The sequence below is a fragment of the Heterobasidion irregulare genome (genome assembly GCF_000320585.1).
Source record: "Heterobasidion irregulare TC 32-1 unplaced genomic scaffold scaffold_05, whole genome shotgun sequence".
In the NCBI taxonomy this organism is placed as follows: Eukaryota; Fungi; Basidiomycota; class Agaricomycetes; order Russulales; family Bondarzewiaceae; genus Heterobasidion; species Heterobasidion irregulare.
This window is the reverse complement of record NW_009258201.1, coordinates 1,681,548-1,701,347: the sequence shown is the minus strand read 5'-3', so window position 1 is coordinate 1,701,347 and position 19,800 is coordinate 1,681,548. Positions and strand designations below refer to the sequence as shown.

Genomic DNA, 19,800 nt, shown 5'->3' with positions numbered 1-19,800 from the left:
TTCCTGAGACCTTCATGATGTACGTCATTAAGTCTATATCACACAAAGTGGAAACGACGACGACGACGACGGACTCATGGGTAGTCATGTACTGGCGCCATAAGCAAGCTCATTCGTGCATCCATCCGTTCAATCAAGGGGAGTAGAGTCTCACCTGGTCCGATTTCTCTGCCGCGCCGCGTTCGTGCGGGCTCAACACGAATGAGTACAGTCAGCTCACTAGGACCCTGACGCGGACGGATGCAGACGAGCCAAGCCAGACCGGTCTCTCCCCCCAGCGGATCGCGATGGACCAATACCATAAAGAGGGTGTGCAGACCCAAAACAGACTTCCACGTATGTACCGCAGACGGTCTTTTCAAGCTAGCGGATGGTGCAGATGGGTACCCCAATCGAAACGCGGGGATAGGCCTGCGGCATCGACGTCAGCGCTCGCGCTATCGCCGAGATCGACCGTGAACAAGAGTGCGAACAGCGCGGGCCGCGGGCGCTTGTTTCGGGGCGCGCGTATATGCGCGAGGCAGGGTGTCTGTATCCGTGAGTAGGTAAACATATGTACAACATGTATGTATGTATGTATGTATGTGCATCGTGTAGGACAAGTGAGGCCGGAGAGGAACCCGGAGCAAGAGACAGAGAGAGACAGAGAGGCAGATGGAGATGAAGATGGGAATCTAAAAAAGAGAGCAAAACATGGGAAAAGGGGAGAGTAGATGCAGGAGGGGGGGAGGGTAAATAGGGATGAGTGGGGGGATGGGATACACAAAACGAGAGAGGGGAAAAGAAGAGGAGGGGCGCTCATGTCGGCTTGTAATAGATGGTCGTGATGAACTGCGAGCCAAGCGTGAGCACGGGGGTAGGAAGCAAGGAAGCAGAAGAAGGACTGAAAGAGGCAACGCACCTTCTTCTTGTAGCGCGTCGTGTTCCCGACGGCGAGCACCCCGTTCCGGATCGCGCTCGTGCTCAGATGGTGCAGCACCACATGCGACGGCACCGGCAGCACGCTCGCGTCGTCCGCGAGCGCCGGGCCGCTCAGCGATACCCCCGCCCGCGCGCCGGTCTCTCCCCGCCCCGCCGCCGTCGCCGTCACGTCCGTCCCGCTCGCCGTCGTGACTGGGATCGCACCCTCGCCGTCCGCCGACCCTCCCTGCCCCTGCCCCTGCACCTCTGTCATCCCCAGCGCCGAATGCCGCGTGCGCGACCGCACGCGCCCGTGCCCCGGTGCCTGCGTGCTCGCGCCGGCGGTCCGCCTCGCGCGCTCCTCCGCCCGTGCGTTCGCGTCCGAGCGCGGCGCAGCGGGACGCGTGTTCAGGATCAGTTTATCGAGATGCCGCGGGAGGACGGGCGCGGGCGGGATATTCGGCGCGGGCGCGCCGCCCGCGGCTCCGTCGGCGAGGTATATTTCCTCCTCCCGCGCCGCAGCGAGCAGCTCGGCCGGGAGATCCTGTGTCCACTTGGGAGGGCCCGCGCGAGCGCCGCCGACGCTGCTCTCGCTCCAGAACGAGATCTGGAACCCGCCGGCGTTGTTGGACGTGGCGTTGGCGGCGCCGTTGCCGTTGGTAGGGGTGGAGGGCGGGCCGGTATGTTTGGATATGGAGGCAGAGAGATTGGACATGGGAGGACCAGAAGCTGGCCCGAGAGGGGGCGTGGGTGGGCTGACGGCGACGGCGGGAATGTTGACGTAGTTAGCAAGACTGCCGTCATCGTCGACGGCGGTGGCGATGTCGTCTGCGACGCGCCACTGATCGTCAACGAAGAACTTGATGTGGTGCGTGCCCGGGAGGAGCTCGACCCATGTAAACCATGTATCCTCCTCGTTCGGTCTGCGATGGCGGGAAGGGGTGTTCATCAGATTGTGAGAATGTGGGGAAGGTTAGCGGATACGCACTCGCGTTCCATGGGCTGACGGCCGGTCCAGTTGGCATCGCCTGCGCGCGCGAGGACAACAGTCTTGGCGGGGCCGTGCCAAGTGATCTTGACTGGGACGAGGTCGCGGGAATGATCTGTGGGCTTGTGGACGAGGGAGGCGCCAGTGGAGGACAGGGGCTTTGTAATCCCGAGTGGGATGGTGCTGCGGATGGTCTCTGTCACGAATGGAGGGGGGTCATCTGGGATTTCCGAGGGGGGAGGGGGCGGTGGAGGCCGACCGCGAGAGGGGGAACGGGAGGAGTTGTAGGGGGCGTAGGGGGAGTGAGGGCGCTGGTTGGGGGCGATGGGGATGTGGGTGGAGGGGGGCGCGAGGAGAGCATCGGGAATGTAGGAGGTGGAGGGGAGCTGGGTGGGATGGGGACGGCCGTAGACGGAGGACTGGACGTGGTTGTCGAGGACGGCGGTGTGGGGGGAGATGGGGATGGGGATGGGGGAGGAGGGCTTGTGGCGGCCGTAGTGTGCGTGCGGCGACGCATTGAGGGAGGACGGAGCGAGGGGGTACGAGAGCGACGCCAGATCGGGCAGCTCGAGGGATTTCTTCTTTGTGCGGAGGGAGCGATGCGGGGTGTGGGCGCGGGGCGTCGCAGAGGATGCGAGGGCGGCGCTGGAGGGCTGTGTGCGGCGTGCGTGGTTGCGGTCTGCAGAGGCTAGGGGAGGGGCCTGTGTCGAGTTGGAGTTGCCCATCGCCACTCTTCCTCGCCGCTTTTCTGTTCGTCTTGCTGGTCGCTGCTCCTCTCGCGGGCGACCCCAGCTTCTCAGTCGGAATCAATCCCCCCGCCACACGCCCCCCGCCACCCCGCCCCCGGCCACTCTTCCTCCTGGCCTCTCCGGCCCTCAGTCTCTGCCCCGCACCTCTCTGCTCCATGTCCGCGACCCCCCCGCGTGCCACGAGCGCCTGCACTTCGCTCTCTCTTCCATGTCTGCGTCCAACGCAAGCACCACGCCCCCAGCGGGAAATGAACCGCGACGGCAGCAGACCAGATGCACGCTCCTGGGCCGTCCGGGGCGAGGGTCTCACGGACGCGGTTCGTGCGTCATCGCCTGCGGCCCTCCTTTCCTGCGATGCTTCCGATCCGAGGCCCCGAACATAATCCTTTCTCCTTTTCCTCCATTGAGTCGTCCAGGCGCCTCGGCTCTGCCGCATCAATGTAGCCGCTGGCTGGCCTCATATGCCTCTACATAGCCCCGTACACGTTGGTCGGAGCCTTGGCCTGATCGCCACCCCTCTTCGACCAGCCTGTACCCGAGTCAATCGTTCTGTTTTTGACGGTGTCCTGTCCTGGAGAGCAGTCTTATGCACAGAAGAGATCGCCATGTGCTCCAACACCTGGTGCCAGAGATGCTTCCCAGTCCCATGTCGCACCGCGCACCGTGAATGGTCGGTCCACCCAGAGCTGACGTATGTCATGCGAATGCGATCCGCCCACTGCTCTTCACTCGCTTTGGGATACAAACACTGGTCCTGGGCCCTCTTATCTCTCTGCAGCGGCAGGTTCTCCCGACGCCATCCGTGCTTCGCGACGTCTTCTGCGCGGTCGGATCCCCCCTTCTCGACCCTTCTTCCGATTTCTGTGGCAACTGCGCCTACACGTGCTGCGAGCAGCTAGTAATACCACCCTATTCGGTCACTCGATGGTATACTTGACACGACGCCGTTCTCGTTCTCGCTCGGACAGCCAGGTTTCTCCCAGACGCGTCTGAGCGCGCATATATAGACAGGCGTCCGCAGCGAATGTGCTTTCGATATCGCACTTGACCCGGCGTCCCGATCGATGATCAAATTGCGAAGGCCTGAGAGTTCCCCCTTGCTGCCTTTCGCGCCGTTCTTCCTGCCGCCCCGTCTTGCCGTCTCATCTCCTTGCTTCACTGACCTTCTTGCCGGACCTACCTACTCGTCGGCGTGCGCGGACAGGACAGAGTTCAAGGCACACAGCTGCGGGCGCACTCTTGTTGCCAGGAAGCCTTCTGATTCTTGAGCGGGCCGCCGCTCAAACTTCACCCCCGAGGCCAGGCGGGCTATTCATACTGTCCACTCTTACTTGATGTCATATTAAGCATTAAATGCAGAATATGTGCTCCCCCATGCAAACACGTTGTTTCTCTTGTCATTGCCACCAACATCGTCGCCGCAGTCAGCTTCGACCCGAACACCTACGCTCCTATCGTGGACTGCGCCCTCGCGTTGCTGCTGCCGTCAGTCAATTCTGGCTCTGTCGAGACACATGCGGCCAAAGCCAATCTGGTTGTAACAGGTTACAAATTAGAGCTAATCCTCTGCCCCCCCCCTTCAGGTTCCGGGACGTCGATCGGAGGCTTTTTGAAGTCGATGTCGATGACATCGTCAGCGTCATTGTTATCGGATGGTGGCATCCGACGATTCTCCCGTGTGAGGAGATCGCACGTACAGAGAAGATGGAGATGTCATTTGCATCCGGTTGCCACAGGCAAATGCGATCCTGCACCAAGGCGAGACCCTCAGACGTGAGCGTGTAACGTACGGTATAAATCAACCATTGTGGACCGCGCTGTGAGTCATGACGGAGACAGTGTGCATTGAAGGATGCGGTTTGCCTCGGTCATTTCGTCTGAGGAACTTGTGCATCTATCGGGCCAAGCTTCTCGCCTTCAGAGGTCGAGGCTGCATCTGGCCGCATCGCACGGCACCCGACAATTCTATCAAGCTTGTGATACGCAGAGCTCACGCAGTCGGGCTCGACGATGACGCCGATCAGTGCTCTCAGTGGCGATTAGCCTTCTTCATCGATCCCCTGTCATCGATCGTTGCGATTCCACCCCAACCTCCGGGGTAAAGCTCTGCGCTTCTCGCCCGCGGTATCGCCTCTCCCTTTGCGCCCCTCGCTCGCGTTCGGTTGCGCTTCCCGCCCTGATATGGCATATCGCAGGCGATACGAATCTGCGCGCAAAATTGAAATTGGCGAACGTTGCGGTGTTGGACCTTTGCGCTTATTTTCGCTCACGCGCGCCCTGTGCGGAGCTTTGCAGGGCGCCGTCGCGCGCGCACCTATAGACTACTCACACGTCCCGAGTTCGCAGCGTGCGCGAGAAGATGCGGCAGACGCGACGGATGCTTTGAGTATGCTTTTGCATGTGCAACTGGGAATCACGGGCTCGCACTGCCCATGTATTAGTCTCTCGGGCGAGGCGTCCCTGCTTTGCCCACCGCAGAGTTCGCGCCCACTCTGCCAGCGCTGCTCGCCGAGATGGCCTTCCCGCTTTTGGCTCGCGCGAAACTTTGTTTGCACTCAATCGCGGTCCGCACTGTGGCCCTAGTTTCCGTGCTGACCTTAGTCTTACGCAGAAGATAGTCGTTCTTCGTACAGGCTGTGGCCTTACGCGCGCGCACGATGTTGTGATGCTTGCTCCCACGTGATGCCCTGGCTAGCAGCCAGCACGCTACGTAGACCCTTCTGCGCCGAACCTTCGCCCGACTGATTTGCAGAACACTGAACTTGCTCTGCACAGGCTTGCACAGGACAGGTGAGTGGCTGCGGCACGGTCGCGCCGAATCTAGACCTCTCTCGCGTTCGAGGAACCGCGAACATGAGAGCATGACATGGGACGACGGTGCCTGCATGCAATAAAAGGGGAAGCGCGCGTTGGGCAGCTCTCGCTGGACGGCCCGGAGGATAGGGTTCGATGCTGTACTGTGTTCGGGTTCCCCTTTGCGCCTGCCTGGGACGAGGTGGCTGTCCGCTGTGGCCATCGGCGAGGCGATGCCCGATGCGTTCTGGTGCGCTTGGTGCCTCTGGTTCAGCAAAGAGATGTGGGTCACTGATAAGCTGGTTTGCGCGGGAGTGGACACGATTTGAAGAAGGGTGAAAATTACAACAGACTTTTGGTACACTCGCAAGGGTCGTGGTGACCAGCGCCATAATATACCGATGTCCCAAAAAGGTATTCGCAGGAGGCACTGGAACGATTCAAAAATATTTAAACCCCTTCGCTTTTCGGCGCATCCTCCCTGTCGCCCCCGTGCGGGCTCTGAGGGCGAGGCAAGGACTCTGATACGGGTCCGGTGGCGAACTGCAGACGCGTTGTTCTGCTGCCGAAGCCCGCGGTAGTCAGGCTGGGCGCGCCCAAGATTGTCTTCTCGAGGCTGACCAGGACGATGATGATCGTAGGGTATATGCCCTGACCCCGCTTGTCAGTCTCAGTGCACGCACGAGCGAACAATGGTCCAGGGTATGTGAGGTGTAAATATGCACGCACTGTGATTTGGACGCTGAGTGGCAAGAATAAGTTCCCTGCCAAGCCGTCGTCGTTGGGGAGATTGATATACGAAGTGAATATGAGAGCGATCTGCGAGTATACAAGGCGCTCAACCCTTGGATTCTAGGTGGCGACTGTGGTATACTGGCTTACCCACACAAGGCAGTAGACGACACCTGACTCGGCCAAAAGCGACATGATTTTCCCGGCCTTTGACCTCCTGATGCCGCCGCCGCTCATATTTGACTGGATGAACTTGCGGTGTACCCTAGAGGGTGAGGCGTTCGGCAATTGGTTTGCTAGACGACCCGAAGCAAACTGGAGACGAACCAAGCTTTGTATGCGATCAGCACCGTGGCCACCACGCTCGTCGCGAGCGACAGCGCCCAGCTCGCGAGCTGAGCGTCGCCTCCAATCTTCTCTATCCGAAGGGATTGGGTATGGAACGCTCGAATTTCGAGCCCTCCACACACTAATGAAGACACTGTGGACGGAATATGTTGGGGCTCGTTGCGCTCGGGGATAGGCAAGGAAATGCTCACCAATGGAGCCCATGAGCAGCCCTATGGGAAGCATGACGACTTTCCTGTTATCAGGCCACAGGGCCCATGCTCTCCAAACGATGATCGCATCACCAGATACATACTAAAGAATGGAAATATAAGCTTCGAATGTTGAGTCGGTCAAGAAAGGATGACAGACGTTGAAAAATGACAAGTAAAAAAGCGCGATGTCAAGGCTAAAGCTCGACCCCATGGCCGCATATATCTCGTCACCCTGCGCACCGCCTTGTTGCACAAAGGATAGGCCTAGGACTTGTTGAATATATCCGACGAAGAGCGCCACGCCATATCCAGTCGACGTCAAAAACATCACAAAAGTTACTCCGAGCAGCACTTTGTTCGCCCTGAAGTCTAAGCCCTTTCGACTGGCATGAGCCGCAGTCAGCGATCGTCGTGGTAAAGCAGATTCATCGCTCACACGAGGATGACTGTGGAGAAAGAGATCAAAACGACGTAAATGCCTAGTGGTGGTGACCCGTTTCATCAGCTTTGCATAGCGTACACAATGTAGAGTAAGCATACCAAATAGAAATGCTGAACCGCATAGTGTAACGGCATCTATCAGCATCTCGTAGCCAAAATCGTGGGCATTCGACAAGGATGGCATTGTAATCCGGCGGCTATCCAGAGAAAGGTTAACTCTGCGAAGCTGGGAGTCTAGAGGGGTGAGTGTTCGACAATCCCAAGACGACTGACTTTTATATTCAAGGTCTTTCATACTAGCTAGAAAGTTGAGACTCTGAATCAGGCAGTAAGGCGCACCACAGGTGTTCTGTGATAGACATCAATTGATGTACCTGTGGCGTACGAACGTGTCCTGGGGATCCCATCATGCTCACATATCAGACAGAACATCACGACGAGCCAGTAACAGGATCTACATTAACTCCTTGGAGCAGAAGAGATTAGAGTCAGCAACCTACCCTTCACTCATGCAGCAAATGACTCACTCGTCACTACAGAGTAGATAAACTGTGCGAACAACGTCAAGTTCGAGACGAACCTGCACACTGAGCGGCTGATCTTCGAAAGCTGTGAAGATGGACCTGGGACGCAATGATCGATCAATGATGGGCTATGTATGTGGGGTAAGTCTCATGTCGGGCGCGGCGTACATAGTCTAAAAGCGTACAAGATAACAGTGATGAATCAGGATAGCTCGACCCACTCCAAAAGGAGCAGTGAGATTTCACTACATCAAACTCAGCATGTAGTATATTTGGGATATCTGGCAACGCCTTGTTAGGTAGAGTGGTCTGTCGAGTAGTCTGTTTCATGTGGAAGAATGAGGATTAGAACGACTATGTTTGAGCGAACAAATTAGAGTCGATACATCGATAAGACAGTACCTCTGCTTCACGCTCCGAAGAACAAGATCCCCACGGCCGGCCCAGTACACATTACCACTGCTGCAGTCGCCGCCACAGAGACACTTATGGACAACTGCGCCCAAGCCCAAAATACGATCCCAATCATGATGAGAATGAAGCCCACAGTGGCCATTGATATGCACAATGTATGTGCACGTTCCAACAAGCCCGGTGGGAGGCTGACGCGTGCGGAATGGACCAACTTGTTCTAAATGTGGATCTGTGGCGAAAATGGGGAAGTTGATGGGGGTGTAGTGATAGGACAGAATAGGTGGAAAGGTAGGATCAGCTAGGTCCACGGTGCTAGGGTGGTTCGAAAGTTTAGGGTCCGAGCAAGATGGCTCATCATCCGTTCCCTCTTGAGCGATAGATTGTGCTTCGGCAGAGATAGGCGACGCGTAGGCGAAACCCTCAACTTTGAGCTCCTCCTTCTTTGCTTCCTTGAGCTTATATCGGATAAGCGCGAAGGCTGCGAGGAATGAGATAATTGCTGAAACAGGACGGTCATTGATTGATGGCGGAAGATGGCATGCGATGATATAAAGAGAAGGTGAAGTGAAGAGTGTTCAATTGAACGGAATACATACCAGCAAAGGAGTGCACGATCAGCGCACAGATCATGCATACAACAGATACCTGGGAAATGACGCTGGCAGGCTTGACGAATCGGGAATCGCACTGCCAAGAAGCTGTGCTTCCATTGCAGAGAAGAAGGTCGTCTAGGATTGGGTATAAAGTGAGTTGTACAGCTGCGAGATAGTGTTACACGAAGAGGGCGAAGACAAAAACCACATACTAGAACGGAGATGAGCTGTGATCGATCGATCGAGCTCTGGACCAACTCCCTCATGGCCTTTTTGCACGCGCCTTCTTCTTCTTTGTCTTGAGCTTCCTGAGTTCCTGTATACAGCCCGAAGATGTATACGCACGCTGTCTAACAAGATGCCTTTCTTCTCCACCTTCATTATCCGAATACTTGGCACCAGTGTTTGTGTCTATTGATCTATGCAAGAAGGGCCCATCAACGCATCGGCTCGGTTTCGCACTGTCTCGGTTTCGCACTATCACACCGCACAGCAGAGTGAGGGACAGAAGCGCGCATGGCCCGACTAGCCTTACGGCTAGGGCGAGACATATGTGGAGCCAGAACTAGAAGACAGAGGATTTAGGACGGTTCTATGAAGTAGATGCTTCATTGACTGACCTAAAGACATATGAGCGGTCACTGTGGTATGTGAATGGTTACTGTAGAACAAATAAATAATCGTCATTATATGCGGGTTTTCACTAGCTTTATAGCGATTTGCGAGACGCCCGTGGGGTGACTTTGATCTGGTTCTTTACCCGGATCACTCTCATGCCTCAACACGCACAGCTGTCAGAGACTGAAACGACTGTTCAAGTAGATAAGTTCCATCGAACAGTTTCAACAAGACATCCGACTGATGCGTAGCTTTGGTGTTATCAACGACGAACTAGTACTGCTAGAGTTTGGAATATATCAGAGCATTTTTCAATCTAGATAGAGAAACAAACATTACACGGATGAAAGTCGACACGTTAATTCCCCAACACCATTGATTTTTGAGGGAGATCGTGTGATGACTATGCATTGTGACTCTCCAGATGACAGACCCTGTTTTGGGTGGATCCTTCGAAGGCAGTGACGCTGTTGTATTGCAGCGCCATTCAAACAGCGAAGTCCGTGGTGTAGTGCACACCGTGATCATACATAACATTCATGTTTGCGCTTCGTTTCATCATAGTACTTACACCATCCTAACCCTATGCAAGGACAAGACATCAGAAACCTGACAGCGTCGAGGCTATATGTTGACAGACTGACATTGACAAATTATCAAGCGGAATGGTCCGCTGATACAGACCAACCTTGCCCCACTCAAGTCACGGGAATCTCGGTATGTTCTGTACCCCTGCTGGCCCACCAAGACTCCGGGCCCTTCAGACCTGATGTCAGATATAATGCGTTGTCAAAAAAAGCAAACTGGCCGACCTTAAAGGTGTTCAACGCCATAAGATTGTTCCGTCTGACATACCAGTCAGCCGCGGTCTGAGGTCGCAAGTTGGGATTCTCCTTCCAATTGGCTTTCTGAGCCGCATGTTGTGCGATCTTCGCGCTTTCGTTACCAAGGGAGCAAGAATGCAGTTGTCGTTGGGCCGCGTAAAGTACCCATGTGACCATCTGACAAGACTGGCCTGCTCCTTGGGAGGATTCCTAGACGGAGGGCAAAGGAATGAGGTCTGAAATCGACGAAGTAATGATAACATAGACTGACACGACACGATGCTGATTAGACCGCAAGATTCCACCACTCCATATCGCCATCGCGTCTCCGAGGTTGCAGATTACATAGCCAGGTACAGGCTGCATTGAAAAGATGAAGTCTCCTAGGTAAGCTGCATATAGGTCGACGATAAACAACTGACCTTACCTTTACATATAACCATTCGCTAGACCCGGGAGGTAAAACTTGCAGCCCTCCGAGACGAGGGTGAAGAATAGTCTGAAAGCGAGGGTCAGCGCACCCATATGCAAGGTACCAGGCGGAGTACCATACCATAGAACCGAAATCAGTGTGCACACCGAGACTCAACTTATGTGCTGGTACTTCAGGTCGAGGAAGACACCTGATGCACCGTATCTCCGAACGACTGATGTTGTCGCCCGTATGGTTCTGTACAAGTCTACCACCAGGCAGGCCGAATTTGCCATCGAAGATGTTGAAAGCAGTGAAACAAAGATCCAGGGATTTCAGCAAGTAAGGCTTGAGTGTGGACTCTATAGTAAGGTCATTGACGGTGTGTGGATATGACCGAAGAATGCGTTCGGGCCAAGCAAGGATATCATCCTTGGCGATATCCATGAATTCTATATTGTCAGGGGAGCCAGTTTCGTCAGTTACCCAACGGCCGTTTCGCTTATGCCTGAGAGATATGGATGGACAGTCAATACCAGGCGTGTGACAGTGTCTCGTACCCCTCAGATTTGATCTTCTCTTCCAATGGCAACTCGAGAGTCTTCATGCTCAGCTCATACATATCCTCAACTTCTTTGTCCATGCCATGATTCTTCGTACTGTTGAATTGTAGAAAGATTGATGAACATGACGATCAAATATATACGCACTACCAGAAACCCAGCTCGGTAGCAGCTTTCCAGAGCTTATCGATCTCGTCCCGATCACCCGCCTTGATAAGCGCGTGGTTAATGACCAGCAAAGGGGCGACTGGAATGGCGTCAGGAAAAGGAGGCGTCGTTGTCTCAGACATGATGATCGGGGAAACAGTACGACTGACGAGCGCTAACTCCACGCTGCCTTATGATACACCGAGATGCATTCGCAATAAGAATAAACACATGATTGCATGACCTTCATCCGGAGCATTACATGGTCTCACGGAGCTTCATAGATTCAGTTCCGCGTAACTTCGCAAGTTCCTAGCGAAGGAAGACCCACAAAGAAAGATGGACATCTGTTGAAAAAGATTGAACATCCCACAGGAAGGCTTGCGGTCAGAATCTATATGTACACCAGAAACACACGCTCACTCACCGTGAAACAACTCATTCTGCACGTAGTCTCGGCATTGATAATCAAATGTTTGGTACAAAGTTCCAGCGGCACCCAGCGGTTACGGCTGAGCGCTAAGGATAGGAGTTTCCATATAGGCCTCCAAAGAATACAGGATCGCGTCAGGTCGTGCCTCGAAAGTATGAGCGATGACAGTCAATCGATATTCATGGCTTTCACAGAATATTTGCCCTGGACAGCTCAATGGACTTGTCCATGCCAGCAAGGTCGGCGGCAGTTCTCTCAGGAGCTACATGAGAGTATGGGGATATGAACTCAGATATAGAATCTTAGATCACTCACGTCTGCATGCCGGTCACTATCCAAACAGCGTATTCATCGGCCTCCTTGAACGCACATGTTATTCGTCCCACTTTGGATACAAGCTGACTTATAGGAGGTCTCGAAAACGCATCTCGTCACGGTCTGCGCGCGTACGCCGACGAAGGATTGGCACCAGACCAGAGGTCTAGACAAAGTTGCGTTGTCAATCATATAACGTTGTGAATTGAACGTACGATTAGAAGCATGATTAGACTAATACGTTAAAAATAGATTCCTATCTCACTGAAGCGGGGACTGTTGAGCACATCTCGTTGAAGCATTGCACGCCGCCGTATCGCTTTACAAGAGGTGGTTCCAAAGTCGCGAGCAAGGTGTGACTGTTAGTGACGTTATTGCGACTTCACCGTGACCGGAGGAACCAGAGACCGCCCCGTCCAGCTCTTCCTCCCGACCAACAGGGAGAGGATTCACAGTCTGTCTTCCCTCGTACGGAATGCTATCAAGCCATTAGCAACGATGGCGTCGACATATCCACTTCTGAGAATTGCGGTCATCCAGTTCGCCCCACGAGTCAGTACTTAGCGCATTCGATCAGATTCCAACTGGTCGAGAATGTCGATGCGTGCGCCCCATACGTTTTCAGATAGGACATGTCGAGGAAAATATTGCACGGGCTCATGCGATGTGTGCCAAGTGAGCTCTTGGATTGAGCTTTCCCTGTGACGGACCTGAATGCGTCGTCGTTCCAGTATTCAACCTCGTTCGCTCGATCTTCTGGTTCTTCCGGAAATGATCTTCAGTGGTCTGTACATTTCATCTTGCGGAACCGACACAGGCGCTGAGCTGCGGTGTACTCATACTCAGGATATGTTTTTCGCGACGCTGCCTCGATATCGCCTTTCTTGGAGCATCCCCACACCGGACCCACCTCGAGATTCTGTGCTGAGATGGCAGAAAAGCTGCACTGCTATGTTGTCGCTGGCTACCCAGAACGCTTAGAACAGAGTGAGATCACGAAAAGAAGGGATTCTAACGGTCATATCATCGACGCGATCGGTGCCAACAGTGCTGTCGTACACGGCCCCGGTGGTGAACGAATTGGTGGCTATCGTAAAACAAACCTGTTTGAGACGGATCAAACATGGGCGAAACCAGGTTCATCCCGAAGCTCTGACTGTGAGATTGAGACTCATGCATGCTCGCGGTTCGTAGGCACTGGGTTCGTGACCTTCAACCTCCCTGCCCCACTCAACACCGTGAGTCTTGGAATATGCATGGACCTGAACCCACAGCCCCCCGCTGTTTGGACGCTTGAAGATGGTCCATACGAAATTGCGGACTATTGCCGAGTGAATGGCACAGATCTACTGATCTTGCTCAATGCTTGGCTGGATTCCGGTGTTGACGAGGACACAGCCGAAGACTGGCATACTCTCAACTACTGGGCCTCCCGTTTGCGGCCCCTCTGGGCGCATGTTGGAGACGATGTGAATCAGCCTCCCGCCATTATCGAACCCAGACGTACCGTCGCCATCGTCTGTAATCGATGCGGAGAGGAGAACGGTAAGGGCTTCACTATCGCATTCATCTACATGATACTAACATTGCACGGAAAGGCAAGAAATTTGCGGGAAGTTCTGCACTTTTTGCATTATACCAAGGCCGAGGCAGGCCTGCCCTACTGCAAGTGATGGAGAGAACCCAGGAAGGAATCAGAAATTGGACGGTGTGAGAGCTCGGAGGTAGAGTGGTGTTGTATACCGTGTATTTGCACCCCGTGAACAGCTTCGTAACCTTCTTTTATGTCTAACTTCCTGTGCGACTGACTTGCTGGCCAAAAGATATATCAAGCGGCCATCTTCGTAAATCGAATGAGAATATAATGTTAGGGAGAAGAGACGCAATATCCGCACAAGCGCAGAGTCCTAGTTCGGTCTGCATTTCAGACTGGTCGGGGACGTCGATCTTGCACTCCATTTGTTGACTCTTGTAGAAAGCGGACGATCAGTATGCCGCGGTTTCTCCGACAAAATGTGCCGAAACGCCTGTACTTGGCTGAGGAGTTTAAATTGACCCAACCGCCCATCAGTCGCACGCGAGCCCACAAGTACATCAGCAGGCGATATGACGACTTTCGTATTCCGAATCGTCAGATACACGACGCTGGGTCCAAGGATCCAGACACCAGCCTCGAACAAGCCGTCCGTGCTCCTGATCTGACCATATCGTCACACGAGCACCCATACCGTTACGCCGGGATGTCTACTTCAAGGGCTATTGAGGCCGTGTTGCGGCACCGATGTGTCTACTATGAGAGAATACAATTCCTATATTTTCCTCTAATATCATGTATCGACGTGCACATTACGCGGTAACGGCATTTTCTCCTTGCAGCACGGGCAGACCAGCCAGCTTCATCTTGACCGCAATCTCGAACAGGTAATCGAGGCACTAGAGCGGGTTCCCAGAAATCAGCGTCGCACGGGGCGTCGATAAGCAGGAACTGTATTGACCTCGGTCTGCGTCTTGGCCTTTTCCCAGTCGTTGCCTGAGTTTGAAAGTCGAGAGCGGTTAGCGTGGACGGTGCACGAGATTGTCGCGCGGAGGGCGTACCCCACACATACACGCCGTGACAGCGGACGAGGACCCCCGCGGCAGCGGGGTATTTGATCATGGCTTCGGCCATGCTGTCCTTGAGATCCTCCTCGTTTGGAGTGTTCTCGATGATGGGGACTTCGAGCGTGTCGAGGTACGACAGCGCTTGTCCAGTGCCGCCGATCCGAACACCCTTGATCATCTGCAGCAGCCCACTTTATTGTTGATTCTGACCTCGAAGACAAGCACTCGCCTCCTATTAAACGCCATCCAAAATAAATCACGGTTATGGGTATCCGACCGCGATGCGCAGCACGGAGCAGGCCCACTGACCTGATGAGAAATCTTGAACACGGGTCCTGTCCAGAGAAGCGTGGCGAGCACGGCGTTTTGGGAGTGCGTGTGGATGCAGCTTCCCGCAGATCGCAGGTCAAAGGCGTTCCAGAAGAGCGGGGTGCAGGCGGACTCCTTGAGTGTCGCGGTGGGCCTGCGGAGGAACCGCCGATCGTTGTCTGGCGTTAGTGATTGCGGATATGGAAGGACGAAGATGTGTGTCGGCTGGATCCGCTCCTTCTGCACTCCGGAGGGCGCGATGTACACTTTGTCGCTGGTGCGAACGCCCGCCGTCAACGTGAATGGCAGCGAGGGCATGGGCAGAGCCACTCACCCGACTCGGATGCTGATACCGCCTCCGGTTCCCGTCACCCATCCGAGGTTGTAGAAACCTTTACAGAGCTCGGGGATGAGGTTCGCGGGCTGGAGGATCGATCAGGATCAGTTGTTCGGAAGTGACGTCGAGAGAAGGGCTCTTGCATGCAGGGGGTCGCTAGAAGTGATCAGGGCATCGCCCTGATTTTGAGCAGACATCCTGAGGCCAGATGTTCGAGGCGAATATGTACAGACAAACAAGCAGGCGCGTTGGCCAGGTTCGAAGCGCTGCTCTGGCGGATTTTCACGGGCAGTCGCGATCGGAGCAAGACCCCTGGAACTCGACAATGGCCCTTCCGCCTCTTTCTACTGCACGACCTGCAAATTTCAAAGCTTCAAGCTTCAAGGCTTCAAAGCTTTAACGTCAACTCTTCGTGCATCATGCGTCGTGCATTATGGCTTCAGAGGTTGAAGCTATCCGACACTTCCCATTTCCGTGTATGTCTCGAGCTTAGACCCATAGCCGACAGTGCGGTCGCTGTGTTCCAGGTCCTATGATCCACTTCAGAAACGGACGGACCGAGGACTGCCAACCTTCTTCTATCAGAACAGGATCGAACAGGGCCTCTGCGTTTCAATGATCCACCCCACAACGACAGAGCTCGACGCAGAGCAGTTAAAACAGGTCAGCAATAATCGCATGGGGGATCCTGATTCTGATGTGTGTCACCACAATGTAGCTATCTACGGTATATACTAGGCGCATACAGGCCATCTCGCCATCCTCATTCTGAAGCTTGAGTCGCCAGTGCTCCTGTGCACCATCGCACTGTCAGCGCTGATACATCGCTCGGGAGACCAGACAGCTCCTTCGCCGAGTTTGGCCTGTTGTCACCCAGGGGTCAGATACTCAGTCCCGCAGAGGCATAGTCACTACGCCATCAGAACAAGACCTTTCTTCCGTCGCTCCTCGCTCGACTGGACAGCTGCACGGCTGCAGTATCGTTTTAATAGCCTTCCCATTCCGGGACTCGCGTACGTCCGACCCGTCTGTGTTTGGTCAGAAGAAGCTCAAGGACGGCAGACTCCCGGAGTGAGTCCTCTCCCATTGGAATTGACCTACGAAATTCAGCCCACGAAGCCCCTGCTCCACGCTCTCGGATGACTCCGGCGTTTCGAGGCTCATAGATTCAGTTTGCTCGCTGGAGTGGAAAGATCCGGTGGACGCACGCAATAATAGCTCGCCTGCTCGCCCGCTCGTGGTCAGCTCTTTACAAAACCCCATTCGGCCCTGGGCGCACGGGAGCCTGCGTCGAAGCATCAGGCCCGCTGATCGCCCCGGGATACTCGAGCACTTGATTACTCGACGGCACGCACGGACTCGAGCGCCCCGAAGATCTCCTGCGGAGTGTATCTCTCTCCGTGTCCAGCGAAGAACGAGGATGGCGACTGGAAGACGCTGGAAGACGCCAACTGCGCCCGGACGACGTCTCGTCGGTTCGCTCTCGGCGGGCGCCAAGGAAATGTCGGAAGAAAAGCGTTTGCCGTAGCGCATTGCATGTCGCATGCGCGTGCAGGGCGCCTCTGGACGGACGGACGGACGGACGGACGGACGGCCGTGTTCGGCCGTACCTTGCGAGGGCCATGTACGCGAATGTGCGCCGAGCGGTGGCCTGAGCGCTTGCGACAGATAGTTGCAGAACCACGACATAACAATGGCACCTGCGCACCTGGGAACAGAGCCTCGTTCTTACCCGACCTACGTTCCTACGAAGCTCGCGCGTGCATCGTTCCAGCTTTCCAGCCAGCGGCGGACGCCCTGCGGACGATTCAGCGCCCGTCCGGAGTTGTGGACTTTCTCGGCGCGGATGAGCAACGCAGCCAGGCGCACTGCACCGCCACTGATTTGTTTTAGCTCGCAGCGTGTATCTCGCAAGATCTACCTGCTTACCGCGGAAGAGGAGACACCGCCTCCTGTCAACGGGCGCGTTCGACATTCGCGAGCTAGCGTGCCGCTGTTCGGGAGACGAGATCCCTACGCCCGAAGCAGATCTGCGGGGCAGAGCGCGCGCCCGGCGCTGAGCTGGATAGGGACGCACATGACACTCCACCGAGGATGCTGGGCACTAGCGCGCAAAGTTGATTGGGGTGGAACATGTTAAATGACATTGATTGCAATTGCGAGGAAAAACACAGTTCGCATACGACACGGGGACCGACGGGGAACCTACATGTACAGAGAGGAGGATGGCGAGTCGTAGACAGGGAAGGCAAGCGCATAGCGATAGGGATAGACAGGGAAGTGGTTCTACATATGTGTAACTGGACAAACGGCTCGAACGGGGTATTCAGCGGTGGTACGGATAGCAAATGGCCAATAATAAGGCGCACATCAAACAAAAAGCACAGGCGAGTACGGAGTGCACATGATGACGGACGGAACCAAAACAAGAATACAGGGACAGGGCAACAGGACTGCGACCCGAGCCGATGTCGACTGCGAGTCTATGCCGCATGCCGCAGGATGACCATGAGCCCGTCAGAGTGAGCGGAGAAGATGGAGTCAACTGCCATTTCCTGGTCTTGGTTTGATCCACGCGTCCGCACACGCGAGCGTGCTGTCGCAGGTGCGGCGCTGTGAGCGTGGGATCGCGCCGCAGAGTCCCTGGCGCCAGGGCCGCCGTGTTGTCCGTGGCGGTGTCGCGATGGTGGCGGGTCGGGGTGTCGATCGCTGTCGCCCGTCATCAATGAGGTGAGTCATCGACTGCGAGGCTGAGTGTCGCGCCTACCTCGAGTCTCTACCCACTAGGGAGAGCGTGAACTTTCCAAAGCCAAACCCACCATCACTCGGCTGCCCTCGCTCGTTGACTCCCCATCCCTTTACAGCGTCGATCCAGCTGCGAACGAGCTCCTCGTCCCTCTTGATGACAAAGTCGAAGAAGCTGCGACCCATGATTCTCGTCGTTGAGAGAAAGCTGTCGTTGGAACAGTAGATGATTGGACAGCTCAGAGAGAAGCGATCCAGGATCAGGGCAGTCCGGATAGACTGTTTGGGCAGAGGATCAAAGGTGATAGGTTCTGGTTTGGGCACCGGCGGCTGGGGCGTAACCTCTCTCTCCTTGCTCTTGCCCTTGTCTTGACCCTTGTCTTTGGCATCCTCGTCTTTATCGTCTTCGACGTCCTTCAGAGTTTCTTTGCTGGTGGAGCTGTCTGCGGTCGATTCAGTAGTTGATTCCGGGGAGCCAGGGTCGGTGAGGGAGTCTAGCAAAGGCACCTGGATGGGACTTGGGGGCATCGGTGACGGATCGTTCCATCGCTGGAAAGAACAAGGGCTTGAGTACACGATGTGAAGAGTCTCGCCCAACGAGGGCGCTTACTCTGAATTCGAAGTTTGTAGCCGAAGGGGTAATTATAGTGATTTCCTGGGCCGTCGAGGCGTTGTGCATGGCCTTCGGGCCCATAGCGGCAAAGGACACGCTACCGACGAGAACGTTATGTGCGACGGTCCGAGACTTGACGTTTGGCGTCAGAAAAGAGCATCTCGAAGCAATAATCAAAGAGCCTACTATTGCGCAGAGTATGTAGCCCTTGTATGGGTCTTTGTGCTTCATGCGCAGATATGCGAGGACGGCGGCTTTGTCTTGTCGTATTGTGTCACTGGGAAAGGCGGTTGGGACACGGTGACGGAGAGCGGAAGATGCGAGGAGGGACGCACTAGTGAAGCAGTTTGACCTGGGGAAATTCGTCAGGATGGACGAGGTCGAGGGACGGGGTGCCGACGAGTTCGTGTGGTTCGTAGCCTAGGACGCATGAATTGGGGGCGGGGGCAGAGACAATGCGGCAGAGTCTCACCCAACAAGTCGCTGACGGACTCGGTCAAAAACACCCAGCGGGCCTGGATGGTTGAAATTTATGACGGATGAGGAGGGTGAAGGCAGACTGAAAAGAACGCCGCACATTCTCTGTGAAATCCACGATGCCGACTGGGTGACGCGGAAGAGGATAAGGAGATATCAAATGGGGACAGGTCGGGGTACGCACTGAACGAAACGCAGGGCGAGGAGTCCATGGGCGAAGAGGAGAACGGAGGGTATAACGGAGGAGGAGGAGGAAGGGGAGAGAAGGAGAAGGAGAAGGAGAGGGAGAAGGAGAAGGAAGGGAATGCGGCGGTGGCTGGAAGGTGCCGGATATTGTACCGAAAATGGGAGTGGGGGAGTGGCGAGGGTCTCGTCCGGGGCGGGTCTGCGGGAGCAAACGAGGAGGCTAACGGACGCGACTGCGACAGTTAAATAACACAGGAGAGCGTTCTACAACAAACATAAGCAGACGACAACACTGGCGCCCATCCTCGTCCCAGCTGAGCGCGCACCCCCCGTTCAGACTCCGCCTCCCCCCCCCAGCCCCAGCATCACAGCGGCACTCGCCTGAGCATCCTCTCCACGCCCAGCCACCCTCCCCCCGCCTTCCTCTCTCTCTCTCTTTTTGTTTCCGTTCGTCTGCCGCACCCGCAGCCAGGCGCTTCCCAGGGGCCCAGCTTGCTCCCAGATTCGCTCGTCCTCCCGAATCTCACCCCAATCTCGGCTCCGC

At 55.3% G+C, this 19,800-nt stretch overlaps 7 protein-coding genes across 7 annotated transcripts; 2 read left to right on the top strand and 5 right to left on the bottom strand.

Annotated features, from left to right (window-relative positions):
- Window positions 1–798: 798 nt before the first annotated feature.
- Window positions 799–3,073, bottom strand: HETIRDRAFT_409634 (uncharacterized protein; the record flags this gene model as incomplete). Its single annotated transcript, XM_009548200.2, has 4 exons — window positions 2,271–3,073; window positions 1,889–2,152; window positions 902–1,823; window positions 799–831 (listed from the first exon to the last, which is right to left on the bottom strand). The coding sequence occupies exons 2-4, from the start codon at window positions 1,897–1,899 to the stop codon at window positions 799–801; spliced, it is 966 nt and encodes a 321-aa protein (XP_009546495.1). The 5' UTR covers window positions 1,900–2,152; window positions 2,271–3,073.
- HETIRDRAFT_451585 (uncharacterized protein) lies at window positions 2,793–5,320 on the top strand (the record flags this gene model as incomplete). Its single annotated transcript, XM_009548199.1, has 4 exons — window positions 2,793–2,954; window positions 4,681–5,023; window positions 5,116–5,201; window positions 5,249–5,320. The coding sequence occupies 4 exons, from the start codon at window positions 2,793–2,795 to the stop codon at window positions 5,318–5,320; spliced, it is 663 nt and encodes a 220-aa protein (XP_009546494.1).
- A 560-nt stretch (window positions 5,321–5,880) lies between these two features.
- On the bottom strand, window positions 5,881–7,329 carry HETIRDRAFT_105176 (uncharacterized protein; the record flags this gene model as incomplete). Its single annotated transcript, XM_009548198.1, has 8 exons — window positions 5,881–6,081; window positions 6,160–6,249; window positions 6,313–6,427; window positions 6,490–6,643; window positions 6,702–6,804; window positions 6,862–7,087; window positions 7,141–7,183; window positions 7,245–7,329. The coding sequence occupies 8 exons, from the start codon at window positions 7,327–7,329 to the stop codon at window positions 5,881–5,883; spliced, it is 1,017 nt and encodes a 338-aa protein (XP_009546493.1).
- A 2,788-nt stretch (window positions 7,330–10,117) lies between these two features.
- On the bottom strand, window positions 10,118–11,383 carry HETIRDRAFT_318623 (uncharacterized protein; the record flags this gene model as incomplete). The annotated part of the gene is made up of 6 exons (XM_009548197.1): window positions 10,118–10,328; window positions 10,390–10,478; window positions 10,546–10,617; window positions 10,672–11,038; window positions 11,091–11,189; window positions 11,241–11,383. The coding sequence occupies 6 exons, from the start codon at window positions 11,381–11,383 to the stop codon at window positions 10,118–10,120; spliced, it is 981 nt and encodes a 326-aa protein (XP_009546492.1).
- A 1,103-nt stretch (window positions 11,384–12,486) lies between these two features.
- On the top strand, window positions 12,487–13,702 carry HETIRDRAFT_318908 (uncharacterized protein; the record flags this gene model as incomplete). The annotated part of the gene is made up of 6 exons (XM_009548196.1): window positions 12,487–12,540; window positions 12,614–12,663; window positions 12,720–12,772; window positions 12,835–13,125; window positions 13,183–13,533; window positions 13,587–13,702. The coding sequence occupies 6 exons, from the start codon at window positions 12,487–12,489 to the stop codon at window positions 13,700–13,702; spliced, it is 915 nt and encodes a 304-aa protein (XP_009546491.1).
- A 578-nt stretch (window positions 13,703–14,280) lies between these two features.
- On the bottom strand, window positions 14,281–15,432 carry HETIRDRAFT_434289 (uncharacterized protein; the record flags this gene model as incomplete). Its single annotated transcript, XM_009548195.1, has 5 exons — window positions 14,281–14,421; window positions 14,484–14,518; window positions 14,584–14,767; window positions 14,899–15,138; window positions 15,379–15,432. 5 exons carry the CDS (start codon window positions 15,430–15,432, stop codon window positions 14,335–14,337), a joined length of 600 nt encoding a protein of 199 aa, XP_009546490.1. The 3' UTR covers window positions 14,281–14,334.
- A 1,924-nt stretch (window positions 15,433–17,356) lies between these two features.
- On the bottom strand, window positions 17,357–19,531 carry HETIRDRAFT_444964 (uncharacterized protein). Its single transcript, XM_009548194.1, has 8 exons — window positions 19,255–19,531; window positions 19,171–19,196; window positions 19,066–19,108; window positions 18,929–19,013; window positions 18,780–18,870; window positions 18,591–18,725; window positions 18,003–18,529; window positions 17,357–17,944 (listed from the first exon to the last, which is right to left on the bottom strand). The coding sequence occupies exons 1-8, from the start codon at window positions 19,280–19,282 to the stop codon at window positions 17,719–17,721; spliced, it is 1,161 nt and encodes a 386-aa protein (XP_009546489.1). The 5' UTR covers window positions 19,283–19,531; the 3' UTR covers window positions 17,357–17,718.
- Window positions 19,532–19,800: the final 269 nt, after the last annotated feature.

What these genes read in the sequence shown, in the direction of transcription:
- HETIRDRAFT_444964 (XM_009548194.1), bottom strand. Translation starts at nt 19,282, where the DNA reads ATGGACTCCTCGCCCTGCGTTTCGTTCA. An exon ending in CTCGCCCTGCGTTTCGTTCA is followed by an intron (nt 19,197 to 19,254) that starts GTGCGTACCCCG and finishes CGCGTCACCCAG; the next exon opens with TCGGCATCGTGGATTTCACA. An exon ending in GTCCGTCAGCGACTTGTTGG is followed by an intron (nt 19,014 to 19,065) that starts GTGAGACTCTGC and finishes CATGCGTCCTAG; the next exon opens with GCTACGAACCACACGAACTC.